General features: G+C 36.8%; 1 protein-coding gene across 1 annotated transcript in view; it reads right to left on the bottom strand.

Annotated features, from left to right (window-relative positions):
* The window catches only part of LOC144447953 (aminopeptidase N-like), a 16,216-nt gene extending 1,154 nt beyond the window's left edge, over positions 1–15,062 (bottom strand). The window contains exons 1-16 of the mRNA XM_078138116.1: positions 14,407–15,062; positions 13,700–13,973; positions 10,790–10,910; positions 9,803–9,957; positions 8,976–9,089; positions 8,123–8,263; positions 6,406–6,537; positions 5,961–6,142; positions 5,293–5,381; positions 4,848–4,981; positions 4,081–4,284; positions 3,532–3,608; positions 2,919–3,026; positions 2,107–2,280; positions 1,131–1,259; positions 354–426 (exon numbers count right to left, since the gene is read on the bottom strand). Coding sequence (XP_077994242.1) covers positions 354–426; positions 1,131–1,259; positions 2,107–2,280; positions 2,919–3,026; positions 3,532–3,608; positions 4,081–4,284; positions 4,848–4,981; positions 5,293–5,381; positions 5,961–6,142; positions 6,406–6,537; positions 8,123–8,263; positions 8,976–9,089; positions 9,803–9,957; positions 10,790–10,910; positions 13,700–13,973; positions 14,407–15,062 — 2,763 coding nt within the window. The remainder of the gene's footprint in view (positions 1–353; positions 427–1,130; positions 1,260–2,106; positions 2,281–2,918; positions 3,027–3,531; positions 3,609–4,080; positions 4,285–4,847; positions 4,982–5,292; positions 5,382–5,960; positions 6,143–6,405; positions 6,538–8,122; positions 8,264–8,975; positions 9,090–9,802; positions 9,958–10,789; positions 10,911–13,699; positions 13,974–14,406) is intronic.
* Positions 15,063–22,803: the final 7,741 nt, after the last annotated feature.

Below are 22,803 nucleotides of genomic sequence, written 5' to 3'. Positions count from 1 at the left end.
GGTAAGAGCAATAAATCAAGGATGAAAGGGAAATGACATTTTTGTCAAATGAACGCTGAGGGCAGTAGAACGTAGAAAGGATAAAATGATAGTAACTGTTGAGTTGTATTTTAGGTCACACAAACCTTCTCCTCAGAAAACACCAATATAATTTCTGCCTGGCACTTCAACAAGTGTAATGTATTGTTGAACGTACTGACCAATTTTACAGGAATACTGGATATTCTTCAAAATTGAAATTTACTAGTAATACAGTCAACTGTAACTTTTACTTTATGTCCCACTGATGACAATTTAGTGATCACAAGCATGTACCAAAAACCAGACTGACGTAAATATTTAGTTCAACTCACGTCATTTTTATCCCTATCGGTGTTCATTTCTTCCGAGAACTCCCACATGGTGTAATATGCGGCGTCTCCATACCTGTAGGGTTTTTTTTGGTAAGAATATTAAAAGTGATTCAACTCCTCAAACTGGCAGCAGCACAGTAATCCAAAAGATTTGACACATTTATTGTCTATTCAATTATATTGATACACCACAATGACAAATCTAATTAACCTCATTGCTACATGTATATACGATTCCAAATAAGGGCATTCGTCATCGGTGGTTGTTGGTAGTTTCTCAGATTGAGTTAACTGTGAAACAGTAATACCCTCAGTATCAATATAATTTCATAAAATATAAAAGAGAAAGTCCATAATCTAATGAAAAAATCGAGGCTGTTTGTATTCATTTATGTCAATCTAAGTAACGAATGGTGTTATTGTCGCCAAACTCATCACGATTGGCTGGTTTGTCTGTAATTATGAAAGCCTCGCATCGTGCGCTGTATCATAAAGGCCACAGGTACATAACATATTATTTGAATGGAATTCCTTTTTTATACCCAGAAAATAAAAAGGTGAACATTACAGTAAAATAACCAATGGGGTTTTGTCGCTACGAGTCTAGCGACCAGTACTCGTAGTGACAAAGCCCCTAGATCACTCGTATATTCCTTGGCTGAACGGCGAAGACTAATATTGGGGAATATATGATATCTAAATAATCTCATTATCCATAATAAAGTTTCTAAGGAAATAAAAAGAGTGTCGTAAATAAATAACTACCCAAGTACTTACGTTTCATATAAATCATCAAAGTGATCAAGGGCAAAGGACCATGCAATGGAAAAGCCAACCGGTGAATATTTCCTCACATTGCGTATTCCGATAGTTGCCCAATCCATTGCCATGGAATATTCCATATATCTGTTTATAGGTTGTATAGGAAGTCATCGGAATTAACAGACCTGATCTAGAATTCTGTCAGACACTAAGAATTCACACGTTTATGTCAAAACTATCCTGGGCTATGAAAATAGCGTGTCACATTCTTGAGGGGTGTGATATGTAAATTATGGTCTGGCCAATTCGATAGTCATGTTTTAATAACGATGCAACACAAACAGACTGGATGCCAACGTGGTTTCTAACTAAACCACTTGTGAGTGGGGGGGGGGTGTAAATCGTAACGATACCGTATACGGTATAGGAACTAGACTACAACACAAACAACACTACGGTTTCTTTGCATATTCCTATTTATAGCGATGCTGTCAGAGTATATGTATGCTGGAGAAAGAGTCTTTGCTCGACAGAGTTATAACAATACTAACATTGTTAATATTATATGCACATTTATATTTGACGTTGACTAGATATGAATAACTCATAACGCAAGATTATTAATAAATATGACTAAAATAGATGCGAAGTTAAAAATGCATATTTTGATATACTGTTAGTAAGACCTCTGATATATATGTTGGGATTATACTAAAAGTTATGCAGTGAAAGTAACACGTTTCATTGAATTGTGCAACATGTCGGGTGACCTTGGACATCGGCCAACCTCTCTCGCATCTATATCATATCTGCATATGGAGCAATTTCTAGCGAAAAGGCAGAGAATGCCGCTGAGGGCGGAACGGTGACACAACTTTCTATTTACAGTTTGAAGGCGAGAAGTACGAAACTAACTTGCGGTCATAGTAGGGAGGCCTTGCCTTGCATACCTGTGCATATCTAGAAAAAATAGGGAATTTGTTGATTTTACCTTGTCAGTAACCATGGGATATGTGTACATGCCATTGAAGTCTGTAAATAGCTTCTATCACCAGCTGGTGTTATTTTACTTTCGTACATATCCATAGCAAACTGCCACTCTGCTTCTCCACCATATCTGATAGCTATACAGTAGACTACAGCTTTGGTATCGTCTCTTATCATCCTGTAAATTAATCATTTATATACTTTTTTGAATAGAAATAGGAATGTATATATAATTTTTCTTTATTTTTTTCGTCAACTTTTTTCCCATCACTGAATCAATCTCTAAAGTGAGACACTAGTACTTTAAATAGTATATTTCTCTATATCATATTGATAGACCATCACAACCTTAACTACAACCACCAACAACGCAACAACAACAACAACAACAACAACAACAACAACAGCAGCCACAACAACAACAACAACAACATCATCATCATATCACCACCACCACCGTCGTCGTTGTCGTCATCATCATCATCATCATCATCATCATCATCATCATCATCATCATCATCATCATCATCATCATCATCAACGACTGTAACAACAAAACAGCAGCAGCAACAATAACGTACAGCAATTATAGCGAAGACCTGACCAACTATCCCCTTTAATGTGAGAACTACAACATTGATAAACCGTTGGGAGGGGTGTGGGGTGATATTTAAAAGTTACTACATTGTATTTGATATCCCCTTATCGTCATAAACGAAACATATTATTCTGTTATCGGAAACACTAGAATTGTAATACATACACAGCAAATTGGACGCATGTTAGATATTAGTTACTCTTAACAGCTATACTTACGAATTGTTACCAGTAGTCATCCAATCCGTGTACTGTTTTTTACACTCGTCTACACAATCAGTGTGACCATGTGCACATGCAACATTTATACCAACAAGTCTGTTCAGACTAAACGAAAAAAAGTTACACAAACCTCAGTTTATATTTTCAGGGAGTTGTACAAAGACTACAGCATATTTTTCTCATCTTATATAGCTATTGTATCATGAGACCGAATTATGTAGGGCAGCTATTGAATCAAATGGTATAACTAATGCATCATGTGATATAGCTGTTGAATCAATGTGATATAGCTGTTGATTCATATGATATAATTAATACATCATGTGATATAGCTGTTGAATCAATGTGATATAGCTGTTGAATCATATGATATAATTAATACATCATGTGATATAGCTGTCGAATCAATGTGATATTATTATAGCTATTGAATCATGTGATATAGCTGTTCAATAATATGATATAGCGATTGAACCACGTGATAGAGCTATTGAATTATGCGATATAACTAATACATCATGTGATATAGCTGTTGAATCACGGTATAAACGATATGAAGCCTCTATCTGGAAAATTACATAAAACAAACTAAATGTTTGAATATACTTACTAATTCAGTAAATCGTCCAAAGTGAATTGCCATCCAAGATCACCGTACAAAGGTGATATTTGATGTCTCATGTATTTCTGGGTCAAGTTAGGAATGAAAGGATAAAGAAAATTAAATTACGAGTCAGAAAGAATATACTAAGAGGGATATGTTGTCATACGTGTAGGAGAAGAATAAATCGATACAATTGGTCACATTAATTTGACAAATTGACCTTCACATGGAAATGTTGTAATTGCAATTAAAACATTAATTTTAATAGTCAAGAGTATTGCAGTAAATAGATTCAAAGTTTCCGAGGCTGGGATCATTTACTTCTCATGTTGCCTTTCATATTCATATAGTCGTATTCCGATAATAATTCGTATTCGTATTCGTATTCGTATTCGTATTCGTATTCATATTCGTATTCGCGTACATGTACAATACAGTTACAATATTTACACGAATAATGCAAGGAGGTTATACATTTTTTATACTACTGTCAACATTTTTTGTTACCAAAGTTAGTCTAAATGAACCACTTATTATTTCCACAAATATCCATACCTCATAATGTCCATACGCCGACGTTCTCTTTAGCATGATTTTTGTTCGACCGAGACTGTCTGTAGTGGTTCTCCATGGAATGTATTCCTTTTCGTCGTCTAAATACTCTGTTAGTTTCCATGCAGCTAACTCATCGAGTTGGTGTCCATCAGCAAGAGTAAATGAATCTGATAGCAGTGCCGCTCTACTGCGTACAGGTATAACCTACGATGATTCAGAAAGATGGTGACAATTTACTTATTAACCCCCATCCCCACCCCCACCCCCAACCAGGTTGGACGGAGGTTGCATGTCTTCACTTATATTTGTTTGTTTATTTGCAAGGGGTGTGAAAAATATCGATGAACTCTGTGGAAAGGTTACCTATAGAATCAAGAGCTAAATGATTACATATTTTATAGTGGAGATCTGGTTCCAGGTGAGGATCTCGGACCGGGAATATATATTCTGAAGGCTTCTTGATAATTGGGATAAGTATATCTAGGGTGAAAAATTGCATATGTGACAATTCAACATCAAAAGATGGATATAGAAGAAACACCGTGCCACGATTTCCCAGAAAATGACATGAATAGTACAACTTGCTTTGAGGAGCACTGCTCGGTGTTGACGGAAGTATGAGCGCTACCGAGTGCCATCTAATGATATCATGTAAAAGAAAGCTAGCCACAAACTTGTAAAGTAGTATGTGATATTAACTTTAATAATTAATGTGACTGATTGTATTGACGAAAAAAAACTAGTCAAAGGTTGAACGTACAACGTACCTCGTGATCGGTCTTAAGCTGGACAGCCAGTTTGTCCAAGTTATCATTTTCATACTTGACACGATAGTAACCAGCTTGGTGGATATTGAATAATACCCAATCATTGGCAGTTGCTCCATTTAACTGTATGCTGACTGTTGGTTTAAAAACACATGTAAGAACATTAGGAGGGCATACCAGTAGATTACGAACTAAACCGTTTCAAATAGGAGATGAACCGATTGTGACTGATGTTTACTAAAATCTCAAACCACTATAGCCGCGTTGTAGAGTCTGTTACAGTAGACTGTAGAGGTCTGATGAGCTGAAATATATATTGTATCATTAGATCTAGGTTCAGTTACATTTGTATATTTCAATACAATATATACAAAATACAATACAATATAACAGCTGCAAAAGCTACAGAACTTAGATGAGCCTGCAAAAATATCTCTGTGGTTACCTGGTCCACGGTTTTGCCATGTTCGCCCAGGATTCTCAAACGCTCTTTCACCATCGTGAGTGTAAGTCAACATCACGTACCATTTGTATCTGTTGGTGTAAAGATATGGACATTTTACATAATTAATTAGTGTATCCAGTCGTTGTATAAACGACAGTCATACTTAAAGCCAACTACTGTAGTGGGAGTTGAATATTTGATACTTTCATAGGGTCGTTTTACTTTCCACTCTCAGACTGGTGATCCATATTGAACGAGTGTTTTTACCCCTTGAGATTACTCTAACCATTCTGGGAAGGATTTACTAGAAGTAAGAGTGGCTGGTGATATGTGAAGTACGGGTTGGTTACATTTTCCTATCTGTTCCATATGGATGATATATCACTGTATGTGTTAGGCAGTATCATCATTGTGAATTCACGTAAATTTAAATTCAGAATCGGAAACTGCAATAACAGTAACGGCACATCATGCCATGGCGTTTCAGAATCGATTTCAGATGAGTCCCTTGAGTTTACTAGTATACATCAGATAAACTTTTGACAGGCGTTGAGGCAACTTTCACATCGAAACCTTTCATTCTCCATTTCGACTTTACACTTCAACGTTTGACAAGTAATTGAGTGACACTTCATGGACACTACGTTGTATGTGAGCTGTCATCTTACCCCATGTCTCCATACTTGTCCGTTGGCTCATCCTCGGGGTCCAACAGAAAATGCTCCTGATCTGTGTGAATTATCGATGGATTTTCGACATCACGTGTCACACTGACAACGGGATATCCCATCTGAAGTATCCATGTATCCATGATTAATTTCACATTCAATTTGGTCTTTCCAGCGTCGGCCTGAATTAGAATGTAAAGCATGATACAAGACAGACCAGTGTGTTGAAATGTAGGCTATAGAATTAGTTTTAACGAGTTTAAGTGATGAATAATGGATATTTAGGTTCCCCTATCCAAGTTGCCTAGGCCTTCGCCCTGGTAGATTTCATCTGTGTCTTCTGTTACGTATACACATACATCCTTTTAGCAAATAAGGTTGGCTTGATTTATTTCGAGGCTGAATACAACTTGAAAGTACATATCATTTTAACACTATCACTCACCTCTGTTAATACTTCAAACAAGTCATCGGATTCCACATTACTGTGGTTGTGTTTCTTGATGTATTGTGTTATGCCGCTGGTGAAGGTTTCTTTGGTCAGGAAATCAACCATCATTTGAGTCAAACTTGCACCCTACGGGATATATAACATGTCACTGAACTCAAGTACACGTCAATAAATTAAGCAACCAAACTAGAATATCCTACTCTAGACTAGGCTAGACTAAATTAGATTAGACGAGAATAGAATTAGACTAGACGAGAGTAGACTTAGACTAGACTAGACTAGATTAGTTAGACAAGAGTAGACTTAGACGAGCGTAGATTTAGACCAGACTAGAGTAGACTAGACTAGAGGAGAATAGACAGGCCAGACTAGATTAGACGAGAATAGACTGAGACTAGACAAGAGTCGACTTAGACGAGAGTAGATTTAGACCAGACTAGAGTAGACTAGACTAGACTAGAGGAGAATAGACTTAGGCCAGACTAGATTAGACGAGAATAGACAGAGACTAGACAAGAGTCGACTTAGACGAGAGTAGATTTAGACCAGACTATAGTAGACTAGACTAGAGGAGAATAGACTTAGGCCAGACTAGATTAGACGAGAATAGACTGAGACTAGACAAGAGTCGACTTAGACGAGAGTAGATTTAGACCAGACGAGAGTAGACTAGATTAGACGAGAGTAGACTTAGGCCAGACTAGATTAGACGAGAGTAAACTTAGGACTAGACAAGAGTCGACTTAGACGAGAGTGGATTTAGACCAGACGAGAGTAGACTAGATTAGACGAGAGTAGACTTAGGCCAGACTAGATTAGACGAGAGTGGACTTAGACTAGATGAGAGTAGACTAGACTAGAATAGACTTAGACGAGAGTAGACTTAGACGAGAGTAGACTAGACTAGACGAGAATAGACTTAGACTAGACTAGACTAGACTAGACTAGACTAGACTAGACTAGACTAGACTAGACTAGACTAAAATAAGCTAAACTTGGGAAGACTGTTCAGTATCACTTTGAATCGTGGAGGCAAACATCAAGTTCTCATAGCAAAAAAGGAAGAAATCGTTTAAACCAAAGACCTTTATGGATAGGGTCAATTAGGTTCAATGGGTAGTTTAATTCGTTAGGAATTATAGGGTTTTATGTATTGTGCATATCACGAGGAACAACAGGCGAGGGGTCCAAAAGGAAGTCCTTCCCAAAACATACTAAACTGAAACGAAATCAAAATGAAACTAAAACGAAATAAAAGTACGATACTGAATCAAGTCAACCTTAACTACTATAACATAGACATAACAAGATTATTCTAAAACACTAATCAATACAAACACTTAGAATCTATGAAAGCTGGATAAATTGTCCCAAGAATGTCGTCTATTTCATGATTTAAATCCCGTCCAAATTGCCGCCTTCTTTCCAGTAATATAATGCACCAGAATATATATAATAAAACGATTGGTAAGTGTATGGAGTTTCATGGTTCATTTTCCATTGAACCCACCATACGAAAAGTCTTCACTCCGATAAGTAGCACACTTTGATAATTATTACACAAATCGTCATGTAAAAGAATTGGTGTGCAGATTGCAGCCTATCATATGTTATATGTCTTCCATTACACACATACTTTGATATCAGAACATTGCATGCAAAGACCTTATCTAGACTCAGTGATGGATTTTTTAGCTACTGTACACCATACCTTCTGATAAGCTAGAATTCCAAACGCTGCAAGAATTTCGTCTGACGTTGTTCCCACCGAATATACAATTGGATGAGAGTCACCAATAGAGTCCGCCCTCATCGCAGGATATAAATCAGTCCATTGGAAAATTTGTTCGAACTGGATAAAGCAAAAACAGTAGCTGTAACTGTGTATGTTATTTTCCGTAAACCTGTTTCCGTTGACGAATACACCAAACAGTTACTATAAATTTGTTATAACTTATTTCTCGGGCAATTCAAGCTGAACTAGATACTGATGCATGGTATGTGCAGTGTTTCAGCAATAAAAATTGTTACTAAAACAACTGCCAAGTCCATTTTATCGTTTCTCAACAAATTGTAAATCTATAGGAGATGTTGACAAGGTTTGATCACCCGGCGATCACACAAACATGTACTTCAGCGAGGACAACAACATGGGTGAGCCACAAATGTGAACAAGACATTACGGTTACTAGTTATTACCGTTATTTCGATACCATAAACTACTGTAACCATGCTGTAGAATATGTGCACTGTTTGCAGCCCAAAAATGGACATGTTTTGATATATTCTGCACACAGGCAAGGGACAAATCATTTGTATGAGTTCATTGTTCATGAGTTGAAGAACTTGTGGGGTATATTATTATTTTATTTAGTCACAGTGACATGTATGTTAGACAGTATTATAACAGCAGCACACCCGTTCCGTGTATTTAGCTTTACATGCAGAAAATGTAATTATCTCCTAGAATATGATCATTCACAACGAATTCAAATCTGAACGATGAACTTTAAGTTGACGTTGCCAAGGTGACCTTGACAGTATGGTATAATACGCATACTTACCACCTGCCAGTCAGGCTCTGTGTGATTCGTTCCTATAAATTCTACGAAACTTGTAATACCTTCATTGAGCCAAGTGTGGTCCCACCATTTACAGGTTACTATGTCACCAAACCACTATTAAAGTTAATAGAATAATAAGCCTCAAATAAGGTCATCAGACATTACAAGGTCGGTCTTTAAAACGTTGAATAATGACTCTAAGTTAGACAGATTACGTCGTAAACAAAGTAAAAAAGATACGTGTGATGGATGGTTGCTCGTTCACAGTTACTATATCTAAATAAGATTTTTTCTCTCTACATATATCTCTTTCTCCTTCTCTTTATTTCGACCTGACTCTGTTTTCTCTCCTCAATGTAATTCGCTTTTCCTCTTCGTCTCTGTCTGTCTGTCTGTCTGTCTGTCTGTCTGTCTGTCTGTCTGTCTGTCTGTCTGTCTGCCTGTCTGTCTGCCTACCCGTCTGTCTGTATGTCTGTCTGTCTGCCTACCTGCCTGCCTGTCAGTCTGTCTGTACGTATGTCCGACTGTCAGTCTGTCTCGTTCTCTGTTTTCACTCTTACAGACAGACTAAATACCAAATATCTTGTCAGGATTCGACAAAATTGACAGTTACAGTAATCAAATCTGTCGCTAATTACATGGACTACCCGTTTTGCTTTCAATGACAGATTGATCCAACCTTATGAACTAGAATACTGGGCTGTCCATTCGCTGAGTCCCTCCGTCTGTACATATTTCGAACTCTGAAATGTTCAGGGTTTTTTTTATAGTGGCGGTGTGTAGTTCCATATACATGTACAGATATATTTGAGTGTATGAACTTTTACCTGATGAGCTACTTCATGAGAAACCAACGAGTTAGACCTTTGAGCTTGATAAGGTGTATCAATACCGGCTTCATAAGCTATACGAGTGTCTCTGTACAAAATTACACCCCAGTTTTCCATGCCACTAAAATAAAAGTTTGGTATGGCGACATTATCTGAGAAAGGAAAAGAGAAGATACATTTCAAAGTATGAGTCCATAATTGGAGCTAAACATCTCTACTTATAACTATGGTGTATTGCAGAATATCGAGTTCTTTTATGAGTCTTGACAAAAAGCTTCCCTTTTCTTTCTTTCTTTCTTTCTTTCTTTCTTTCTTTCTTTCTTTCTTTCTTTCTTTCTCTCTCTTTCTTTCATTCTTTCTTTAATATCAATTTTGAAATCATGAGGTAACTTCTCACTGGTGACATATACAAATAGCCTCGGTTTTTTAATAACTTCGAGTCACTGAAAGCATTCTGAGTATGATGTCATGATGATTTAGCAGAAATAAAAAATTTACTTGGTGTGACAGAGAGCTCACACTACTTCTCTATCATGTTATAATCATATTTAAAACGTGTATAATTATTTATGAATGTGTGGAGCTATGACAACACATCAATTCATTATAATATTTTTGAAGAAACGACATTTTACTTACAATAACAATTCAACAGAGTGTGTTTTTAATAAATTGTACCACAAGACAAGCAAATAAAATACTACGGAACTACTCCATCATTGTCAAAATCAATATATACTGAAGTACGTACTTCAATCGTTATACGATCGACCCTACTAGACTGTAATATACGTCGTGTTGTTCAGCTCTATCAGGCTTAAGCTTCTGTTAACCACATGATTGGTGCTGGCTGATAGCGTGGCGTGACACGAATGTCTGTATCGTACAGACTAGCTCCCGACAATTGCAATAGATGAAATATTTTTTTAAAGGTCTGCGTGGAATAGGTTCTACACATACATGCATATGGTGATTTTATCTTACCTAATTTTGGTAGTGTGTATGGTACTCCCCATGCACGTGTAAATATGTCCACCTGTTGGGTTGCCATTTCAACAGCATATTCAAATGCATGGATATTCTCTTCCCAAGCCCAAACACTGACCTGTATTTGAATGCACAAGACAAGTTGAATAATGTTATTCATCATCATCATCATCATCATCATCATCATCATCATCATCATCATCATCATCATCATCATCATCATCATCATCGTCATCATCATCATCATCATCATCATCATCGTCATCATGGTCATCATCGTCATCATCATCATCGTCATCGTCGTCGTCGTCGTCACCACCACCACCACCACCACCACCACCACCATCACCATCACTGGTACCACTATCATATCACAACCATCTCATCAGTGCCTCGTGATTGGTGGTAATGCATGAATATATTAAAGTTAATACAAAGTTTTAGGCGAAAATTATGGATTATCTGAATTTTGAATAGTCATGTAATATACTCTTGCACTTTCAGATCTAGCTGTCCGAATTATTTACTTGTTATATTTGAACTTTTTCCTTTTACATGTATATATATATGTGTGTGTATGTATATATATAATAACTATATATATATATATATATATATATATATATATATATATATATATATATATATATATATATATATATATATATATATATATATATATATATATATATATAGTTTTGGTGGTACTGGAACTCTTTCTTGGTTGTAACTCGGAGTTTCACGCATTGTGCGATCATCAGATCTTAGCAGATTGATACTCACCGAGTTATATATATATATATATATATATATATATATATATATATATATATATATATATATATATATATATATATATATATTATAACCTTTATTGTTGCATACTTTGGCACATACTTATTTTTCTGTCAAATCAATTTAATTTTGTAAATATTTCGAGTTTGACATAAATGCAACAATTCTCGAAAACTGAGTTCATAGTAAAAATTTACAACCTAACCGAGGGTGACGTAAGATAGAGTTCAGTTCAAATCTGGGTTAAACGCTGAAACTCTTTACGTGTGTATTGTGAATTAATGTAGAATAAAAATGGGTGAAAGAGCAATCAGTAAAGTTAGAGAAAGACTGATGACATGTTCAGAACTCTTAAAATATCGCGGACGTGTTTTAGGGCACACGACACACATGAATTGTTTACAATCCACTACACTTAGCCATACCAAACTGTAAGTTTTAGTTCGCATATGTTTGTACCCATCGTAATCACCTCCTTCGACGGGATCATTGGACAGCATGTATGACACAGTTGTGTTGAATTATTGTATCGCAATTGCATACAGCGACGGACAGGCACAACATTCATATTTTGACGACTGTACGTGTATATATCGGCGTCACGACCAGGAAATTACAAAGTGCACGTACACGCTGTTTCGTTGATTCAGGTATGACGTAAAGGTGCCGTGAAAAATACAATATCAAATTACAAAGCCCTGTCAGCAATAAATTGCAATTCATGCTGATATATTAGTAACTGGACCAATCACAACATACATGAACATACCAGACGTTTACAGCAACGTTGACAGTTTCATGTCGTTTTCGTGACGGGGTCAGACTTGTTGTTAGTACTGTGACTCGCAGAAAATGGACAGTGATGAAACTATGTTTTTAAAAATTACCATGATGGCTGACAATCGTGAACGAGAAGTAAGGTTGGAGTCAGAATTTACGGATGGGGGGCCTGGGAAGAAATTGTTTGGGTCAAATTTTTTTTACAACCCCCCCCCCCCCCTTCGCGCTCTTAAAACATTTCATGCCCCGCCCGAAATGAACCCAAGAATTGAACCCAAAAAGAACCCCTCCCGGCTATACATATTTTAATATGTTATACAGTAGCGCCCCCCCCCCCCTCCGCTTCAGAGATGTACAGTATGGTACACTACATTAAACTAACAGTGGAAATCAACTTCAGCGTCCATACATACATTAATTTTTGTAACTATGAGAGAGTTCTGAGATGTCGGCTTTGGGCTGTACATGGAGATACTTAGTCATCAGTCAATCTTTATTCTTGGCAGAAACAGTATCCCCCATGATATCTAGTGTCCCCCTCCCACAGTAAGCACTTTTACAAAAAATAAGGACATATAGGAGGCCATTTAATGGCATAAAATTGTATTGTCTTCAATACTCGAGTCAATATATTACTATACAACTGTATGGCTATATTACCTACACTTTAATTTACCTATTCAGAGATATTTTGTCAGACACACCGTGACACATTTGCTTGGCTATTGACTGCTTCATAACTAAATGTATGGTAGGTAAATGAGAGAGAGAGAGAGAGAGAGAGAGAGAGAGAGAGAGAGAGAGAGAGAGAGAGAGAGAGAGAGAGAGAGAGAGAGGAGGGAGAGAGAGAGAGAGTGTGTGTGTGTGTGTGTGTGAGAGAGAGAGAGAAAGGGAGAGACACATAGAGATAGAGACTACAGAGAAAGAGATACAGACATTTAGACAGACAGACAGACAGACAGAGGAAGGCATATACACAAATACATTCGCACGGCTGTCGCCCAAGCAAGTGCGGCAAAGCCGTTGGAAATGTTTTATTTTACTTGGTAAACCGGACCGCTCTTGAGGTTTAATTTAGTTCAAATCATGAACAAAATATTTCGGGAGCTACCCTTTAAGACAATCAGAATTTTCATGCCCCCCCCCCCTTGAACCCTCAATATCATTCATGGCCCCAACTTCTCACCAGCCTCCCCCCCCCCCCCGCCGTAAATTCTGACCCCAGCCTAATGGGCAATCATGGAGTAAATTTATTTTGGAATAGATATACAGAAAGTAAAAACCATATACCCTAGGGTCTATTATATATGTATTGTAAAGAATTAAACTCACCGGAATACCTGATTCTGTATATCTTGTAATATTGACATAGTCAGCTACAACGAGGGCTATAACATATGCTGACATGGTTGGAGTTGTATCGAAATATGTCCTCGTCCAACCAACTGCAGGTTCTTCAGTTTTTGTGACAGGCATGTTGGAAAGTGCTCGTCTCCCGTCTCGATGTTCAAGGATGATGTCAAACGTAGCTTTAAGTTGGGGTTCGTCAAAGCATGGAAATCCCCTGCGAGCATAGCTGAGACCAAACTGTGTACATGCCAAATGCCTGTCAAACCATAATGAACAGGATCACAGTTAATAATAAAACCCCTTTATTTTCTGATTATATATTTTAGCGTTCGTCTTACTAGTACTCATAAAGATAATTGCATTCTGAATTCTATTACATATTAACGTTGCTAATGTTTTATGGCCAGTATATAACCAAGTAAAATTGCATATGTCTAAAGTTGCCTCGCCTAATCTTCAAACTTCAATCGACCCTTTCAGTAGAACATTAGTATACACTGATAATATGTTTCAGCTTGGGACCATGCAAGCTCTTGACATGTGGTACTTACAGGTTACAGATAAGTATTCCTGTTATGTTAAATGATTAGTTATCTAAGATTGTTTTTCAATTATAGGTTCCACAGTATTGTTATACCTGGTATAGATCGTTATCGACATTCTACATACAAGAAAAATGCATTCCTCACCTTTCTTCTCCGTTTACGGTGTAGTTGCTAACGTAATATCCCAAAAGGTCGGGTTGGAGCAGTGTCCCCTCATAGTCGATGGTCAACAAATACGACTCTCCAACTTCAATACTAGATCCGAGGTTAATATTGAGAAATTCGAATTCGGGTTGTTTTGGCTGTGTGTCCCAGTCTATAACTTCAATATCTGTTGGTTGTCCTGTTTTTGGTAGGTGCGTAACGGTAGCCGAGAGGGCATTTATTGTCCTGTGAGCGTGTAACGTTATAACATGAGTTGTCTCCTGGCATGTGATATCAATTTCTACTGTTCCTTCGAAGGTAAACTGTTTATCTTTAGATCCGCCTTCTGGTTCGTCGAGATACGTTTTTATATCAACTTTGTAGTGGCTTGGTTTGACGTTGTCTGGTAGTCTACCATTCGTCGGGTTGTGGACGTCTTGTGGTTGTTCAGGTGGTGGAGGCAGTCCCATATACGGGTCAGTGGTAGGTGTTGCATCGCACGAAGACTGTGGTACGTAGTACGTAATTAGTACTGCCGTGGTTATTAGAATCGCTACAATTAATAAGATGATGAACCACATTGACCATGATACAAAACACCCAGGTTGTTTCTTTTTGTGATATGAGTCTTCGGCCATGTAGTTATTGTACGCCATGATGGTATGTTTCAATGTACCCGGCTCAACAAAATCTGTTGAGTTAATTATTACAATGAATGACCTTACTCCCACTGGAAAGCGACTATATTATTGGTCACTACGTTGCACTTAAATACTGAGTCTATCTTTAAGTCCAACGGCTCACAAATTTTGGTGACACTATGTAACTCTGACAGTTACGAATATCTTTGCAATGTAAATACACAGATACCTCCCAATTTTACCATTTTTCGTGCAATTAATATTCCTGTACAATGGTAACGTCTACACACAAATCCTTATTGGCGTTTCCATGGAAACAACTTGAAAGGGGCCCCGAAGCGTGTGTAGAATGGCAGACAAGACTTTCGAAAATCATGCTAAACACAAACAAGTTGCTATTTGTAACATTATCAATGTTTCGATCGATAACCGGCAAATTAAAGTTTCCCTATGATTATTTCAAGTATGCAAAAACTGAGCAGTGCTTTGTACATGTATGTTGACAGGTCTGGCTTTGCTTTGTAAAATAAAATTTATATACTTCGCAGCAGATTAACCTTTAACCAAATTGTTTGTTTCCAGTTACCTGACCCCACCTAGTTTTTCATGCTAGCCCTAATAGTGTTTTTTTTTTCACGTATTCGAGAAAACAATATTAACATCGCGAAAAAGACGATATAAAACTGTTCTTCCAATCTGTAGTGGCTGTACATCTGATGGGAAGATACTAATAACACATAGACCATACAGAAAACAACGGCAAACATGACTACCTGAACCAGAAACTCATTATGAAAAAATAGTCTTTTTTTAATAAAATATAGAATCTACCTACCCCACTTATTCTAAAATTGAGCCTAGGCCTAATCGGAACCACACATTTTTTTTTGTTAGGCATAAAAGTTACATCATAGCACTGAGCAGAGATTTTTTAAATCTAAGTCAAGGATATAATTTTTATGGATCAAGTTTAGACTGTCATGTTTATATTTTGAAGAAAAAAAATACACATAACTCATCTCAGCGGCTGTTGAATGCCATCACTCTACACGCGAGATAAACAAGAAACTATAGTTACATGTACATTACCCTGTCCCTGGGAAAAACACCGGCGCCATTCCCCAACACTTTCCCTTGCATCAAGTTTCTGTGATCACGGACAACCAAATCATATCGTTTATATAACAGAATTAATTTGAAAAAAAGTACAAAGTGAAAGAAACTGAAACCTACAAATACATGTAAAATGTACTTGTCCTAAAAAATGTACAGGTTTGTGCGCATGCGTATTGTCATATAGTGCCGTGTTGAATGAACCGGAGTTTATCGGATCCTCAACACGCCTAAACCGACTTTTGTTTGTACAGTGATTGCGTTGACTCACTTCTTTAAGTACTTCTTCGTGTTTAATCTCGATTAAAGTGGCACGCTTCTTCAGCGATCTCATTCCCTATTGCTTATGCAAAATTAAACTTGGTTGTACAATGTTTAGAAACATCATAAAAACTTGCAGCAGTCTCGAACAATTTCGAAATTTTATTATGTTTTTTTTTTGTTTGTTTCAAATGAGAATTTTTCGCTTCGAAGCTACATTGCCACCAATCAATTTTCCGTGACGATTACAACCTGTAACTGCTTTGTAAGCTGACATGGCATAAAAAATGTCGATTGTGACGTACCTTTGTGTACAAACAAGCTTATTTGTCTTACTGTATTGCAGCCAATTTGAAGGTGACGAGGTTGGGGAGTCGAATTAGGCGTAAGTGTAGTTTTTGTTTTTTAAGTAGTATTTTTCTTTTCAAAATTTTGGTATCACCATAGACCGTGACCCTACACGAAATCTGTTTAGTTTCTTTTTGGCTTTCACAGCTGGCAGTTCTTAGTGTTATTTGAATAGGAATGGTAATGCATGCAGAACGTGTGATGTGCAGTATCTCCTTATCCTCAGCTGTCAAGATAACGCGTCCCGGAGACAGACTTTTAAAACAGAAATTCACTAACCTTCTAAAGATAGATTAGCGAATGATATAAAACCACTACACTGTGGCTGTGAAAAATTACACTGTTCAATAATGGAATGTTTACACCGTCCGGTCACGGTGCCTTACATGTTCGATATTGAAAACGTAATTAGTGTACATATTGTACTAATTGAAATCCAGTAATTACAGACAAAAGAGAATAAAGCTGATAACATATATCACCACAGTCAACTTGCAACGTACCTGACTTTAACATCATGTGATGTTTGCTGAAAATGACTAAGTGTCGGCGTATCTTCTGATTAAAGCAAACACATCGAGTGTGTCACCCTTTGGCAAAAAACTTCTGAAATGATGGACACAAAATTAGATAAAAAAATATCCAACCACGGACACCGCAGCTACCAAGGTTGAGCACTAGATCGAGCAAACTCTCCAAACTTGTCAATCTTTTTTTTTTATAATTTGAGTAAGCAAATGATATACTATATGTAGTTTTACCCTGAACAATCGATGAGACTATCATTGCCTGTATCATGCATGCTTTTAAATTCAAACACAGACAATGGATAGCATTACTCATGACGCAATTATTTTGTGACATGACATATCTGGTAGTGACACAATGTCTCAGTGTTGGTCTGATAGCCGTTGACGTCATCACTTCGACGCCACAGCTCTAAACAGATCGAGATTGCTCATAATACATACTAACACATTTGATGGTTGTGTAAAAGAAATCTTGACACATGTATAGCTCAATCTGTGATGTAGTGTTATGACCATAATTCTTTCTTTTTCTTACTTTGCTTTTAATAGTTTAAGTGACTGATATTCCTTTCGTCATCGGTTCCTATCAAAATTGCGACCGTGTATGTAATCAACGCCAAATACACTAAATAGTACTATCGATATTAAAACTACTCTTCATCAATTTTATGTGAATACTTTAGTTAGTAAAACGTTTCATTTTTTGACCTGTTTAATTAATGAATGATTCCCCGAGTCTCCAACTGTCTTGTCCGGCAAAGACTTATAAAATATCCGGAGCCAAGTTTGTCAAAATTCTGGAATGATATATGAATGTGTAATGCATACCCTCCTAGCAGGGAAACCATCTGACCTTTCCATTCAAGTTGTCACATACATTGTTCATGTAAAGTCTGATTAAATAATTGCCCCATCTATGGAGAGGCACTTATGAAAGACGTAAATAAAACATCATACCCGATCTCGATAACGTATTATTGCACTTGTTTCTTCACGTTTAAGTTTAAGGAATCATTATACCGGTTCGAGACCCTTGCAGTACGTACTTCCGGATTCCACGCTAAGGATGATTAATAACTCAGATAGAATAAACCTAAACAATCAGAATCATTTTATGTTGATATAGTTGGCAACATGTAAGAAACTTACCCCAAAACATAATGTAGGATAAATGTTACGACCTATTTGGTTTCTAAATCAATCCATTTATTGGTGCATCAGTATCGTAAACATTACAGTACGTCGGTTCTACATCATTGATGTCCGATGTGGGATATTTGTTGTGCTGTAATCGGACAGGTTCAATACAACTGGCGACATCTAGTACATGTCTGACATCAGACCGTAGACTATACTGTAAGGTACGCCGTGACAGGGCGCCCTCACACATCATGCCAACCCCTCCCACGAACTGAACCTGTTACAAACAGGAGAAGTAAGCAAATGAGTTTGATTGATAACATTTGGCTCAGCATGTTGAAACAGCAGAGACTTGCATTGTATTACACACCATAGTTTGATAAAGAATGGTGTTATGGCATCTTTATGATCAATGCCAGGGGAACTGGAAATTTGTATTGTGAACTTGAATTATTATGTGAAGTGGCCATAAAACTGTTCTTATCAAATGATGAAATGTAATACAAGTCTCTGTACCTTCAACATACTGTGTCAAGTGTTATTAATCCAATTCAGTAGTTTACTTGCCCTGTTTGTAACAGGCTCTGTTCGTCCACGGTTTGACGGTCAGCAATTGTATCCAGAAAAGAATGTACAAGGTCATAGATTCTGTGCGGGTTATACATACACACTGGTGTACTGTTTATTTGTACAGTATTTTATATTCAGTTTTCAAATAAACATCATGTCGCCGCACATTTAAAATTGAACAGTTTACGGCGCCCTTAATTGGAACGTATCAAGTATCCTTTTTGGTCAGTCACACTTCAAAATAAGCGAAGGGCGACTTTACAAATGTTATACTAACACGTGTATTTACATGTGCTATAATAACCAGTGATTCGACGATAGGCTAGAAGGATGACAGATACACATCACAGCTTCTACGTGTTAAAACTGACTATTACCACATGTGACTACATTATGATGTATTTTCCACGGTTACCGTATTAGATAGTAGACGGTGTAGTAACTGTACGATCGATAAGTTGCCTCCATGCCAAATGATTTGACGCCAGATAAGGTCACAAGATCAATAGACGGTAATGGTGTAATGATGATGGCCGTACAAAGTTGCTTGTCTTAACGATAACACATGCACACAGAAAACAGTTTAATTTGTGCTGATATGCTCTTACTCGCCTACCATTAGTGTCATCGTAGTATGGAATAATTTGTTGTTGGGAGAAATGCTCAGCAGTAACTAGTCTAGCTAGTTCCTGACGGACTGTATTCCGTACTACGTTATCTTCATACTATACCATCTAGTCAATCCCATTACTCTCGCACATAATTCTTTGCTCCTCCCCCCTTTCCCACAGCGTTCATTTAAACACGATGACATTGTTGCGTCCCCACACGATGTTAGTTTAAACAGACTTGGAGATGGCAGAGGTGCAGTCCTGGTTGGAAATTTGCATATCAGTCCTAGAAATATGAGAACGACCGTACAATGACGACAGCCTGTCACTTTGTGATGGATTACTACTGATATGCGAGTTTGCACTTCGCCCACCATGGGGTTGAACCACAATGAACACCTTGAGTAATGAGATTGGCTGGACTATAGTAGTCTGAGATAGTATGAAACGTAGTACGAATATGTCCATCAGGAACTAGGCTAAGTGATGACGCACTCCACAATATTGATCGTGTATCCAATCAACAGACGATGCATGATGACTCTGTTGGAAGACTTAAAAAAAGCACATGATTCAATTCCAGTTTCTCGAATTAGTGTTAAGCTTTTTCTTTAGGACCAACCTATTCTATATATCTTCCAGACAACTGTTATTTTTACCAAAATTTTGATTGATTAATTTATTTCCAAGGGTGACCTACGGGACGAGTCCCATTAACAGGCTCCAACAATAAAAAAAAAACCATACAAAACATACACCATAACATGCGCAAAATAAAAGTGCATCCTAATTCCCGTTAATATAGCATTGCAAGCTCGTTTATATTACCATGTTCCAGTGAAAATCTTTTCAATGTCCAATATTCTGATGACGAGGGTTGGAACGTACAGAAGTTAACGATCGTTAATGTTTGGGCAGTAATACATACACGTACACGTACACGTACGTAATGAGGTGATCGAGATTGATTTTAAAGTGCATACCATTGCAACTCCTGGGCGTTGGGTTATTTCTTTGGAGTGCGCCACCAACGGTTAATTTGGTATACGATACTTGCAGGTCAACTTATAAAAACCCATATATTAGTTTAGATAAATAACATAGCAACATAAATAAGAAACTCCACTCATTCATTTTTTAACTAAAGTTGATATGATGAAGCAATCTTAGTTGAATCATGTGTTATTTTATTCCATATAATGCCTATATGTAATAACATCCCCGTTAAGTGTATACAATGCAATGATTCTAATACAGTCATTTTTCATATACTAAAATACAAATTCGTCATCACAACTGATAACAGAACAAATTGTTTACAAGGAAACAATAAACAAACTAACAACCCAAGAAAATTGAAATTGGTCCCACGTACGTAGCCACGTGCACTTGACAACGTTTGTACAATCGGATAAAAACTGGTAAATTGATTTGTATAAATGTTACCTACGTAATAGAACAAGTAATAATACCACAGTCGAATACAATTGATATAAAACGGTGAAAATACAAAATATAACGGATACATGACAGACTCTTTATATATTCAAGTTGGTAGGGTGGTTCAAACAATCTCCAACAGGCTTGGTCATAATACTACTAATAAGGTATAGCACTGTTCAGATCTAATACAAATTCTAACGCATACGGTACGGTGACATATACACATTGTAATTAATAGACTGTCATACAACATTGCAATGTACACGATACTCATTCATTCATTATACATGTACATTCTATAGAAACAACTTCACAAAGGACCTAGGCCTCACCTGTTCATACTACAATGAAACACGACAATAGATAGACTCCACGACAATTCTAAGACGAATGATATTTACGTTATAAATTATACTATGTATGTATGTATGTATGTATGTATGTATGTATGTATGTATGTATGTATGTATGTGGGGGCATCTGCGTGGTTAACGTGATGTTAATTGTTCCCTATAGAACTTAGAAGTATCAAACGTGTCAAATGCTTTATTAAGAAAATTGCTCTGCCTTTTTGCTTCATCAATTTCAAAGACGAAAGTGAAAAGAGTTTATTCTCTTTCTGCAGGTAAATATTAACACTATACTTCGAAACGTAGTGGATACACTATTTACCATATAACAGTCGTTAAACCGATGCACTAATTAATGACAAATTGATTAGCATATACGAAATAGACTATACGTAATACATTGTAAAAACTTATAATTAATATCGACATTTATATAAAAATACATTTCAAACATTTACCAATGTTAAACACCAAAATACTATAATTGTCAAGTAAATAACAGCACGAATTTAACTATTTTCATTTCCATCTGGCGGCTCTGACTGAAAGTACAGGTCCTATTTTAATACATTCAGTATTTAAAATAACCATACTATCACTACAAATACATGTAATATGTGTGATCAGAAAGGGTATTAATCCAGAAGTTGTACAGGTAATATTTGTCTTTCAGTACAACTGGCGACATCAGACCGTAGACAAACTGAACCTGTTACAAAAAGGGAAGTAATAAGAATAGTTTTATGATCCCTTTATGTGTATATGAAATGCCAGGGAAACTGGAAATTTGTTTGTGAACATGAACTATTATGTAAACTGGCCATAAAACTGTTCTTATGAAATGATGAAATGTAATACAAGTCTCTGTACTTTCAACAAACTGTGTCAAGTGTTAATTAATCTAATCCAGTAGTTTACTTTTCCTGTTTGTAGCAGGCTCCGTTCGTTCACGGTCTGATGTCGGCAATTGTAAACCCATTCCCAGTCTCTACTGATGCTGAGATATGGAAGAAAATTCCAATAGTCGTACGCAAACCTATATAGCGTTTTTTCTTGTATCAATACCACTACTGTCTAAGAACGCCGCCCCTAGTTCAGTTAATTCCCTAGTACCAGAACCAGGATACTAAGATAGGTGTATTTGGTTATAGACAAGGACCTTGGAAGTCTTGTTCTTTGGTATGACCATTGAAGGTGAAATTCAATGTGAAATATTAATTTCAGTCATGCCCTCAGCGCATATCGGCCATTTACAGTCGCCTATGATCGGAATAACGGTTCACAAGTCACTTCGTTATGTTGTAGTTTTTTAAGCTAAGAACACTATATTCTATTTTGGTCCTAGTTTTAATAAACGCCGGGATACCACAATCTCAAAGATCTATACAGA

This window comes from Glandiceps talaboti, chromosome 1 (assembly GCF_964340395.1).
Source record: "Glandiceps talaboti chromosome 1, keGlaTala1.1, whole genome shotgun sequence".
Classification (NCBI taxonomy): Eukaryota; Metazoa; Hemichordata; class Enteropneusta; family Spengelidae; genus Glandiceps; species Glandiceps talaboti.
This window is presented reverse-complemented; position numbering and strand designations above follow the sequence as displayed.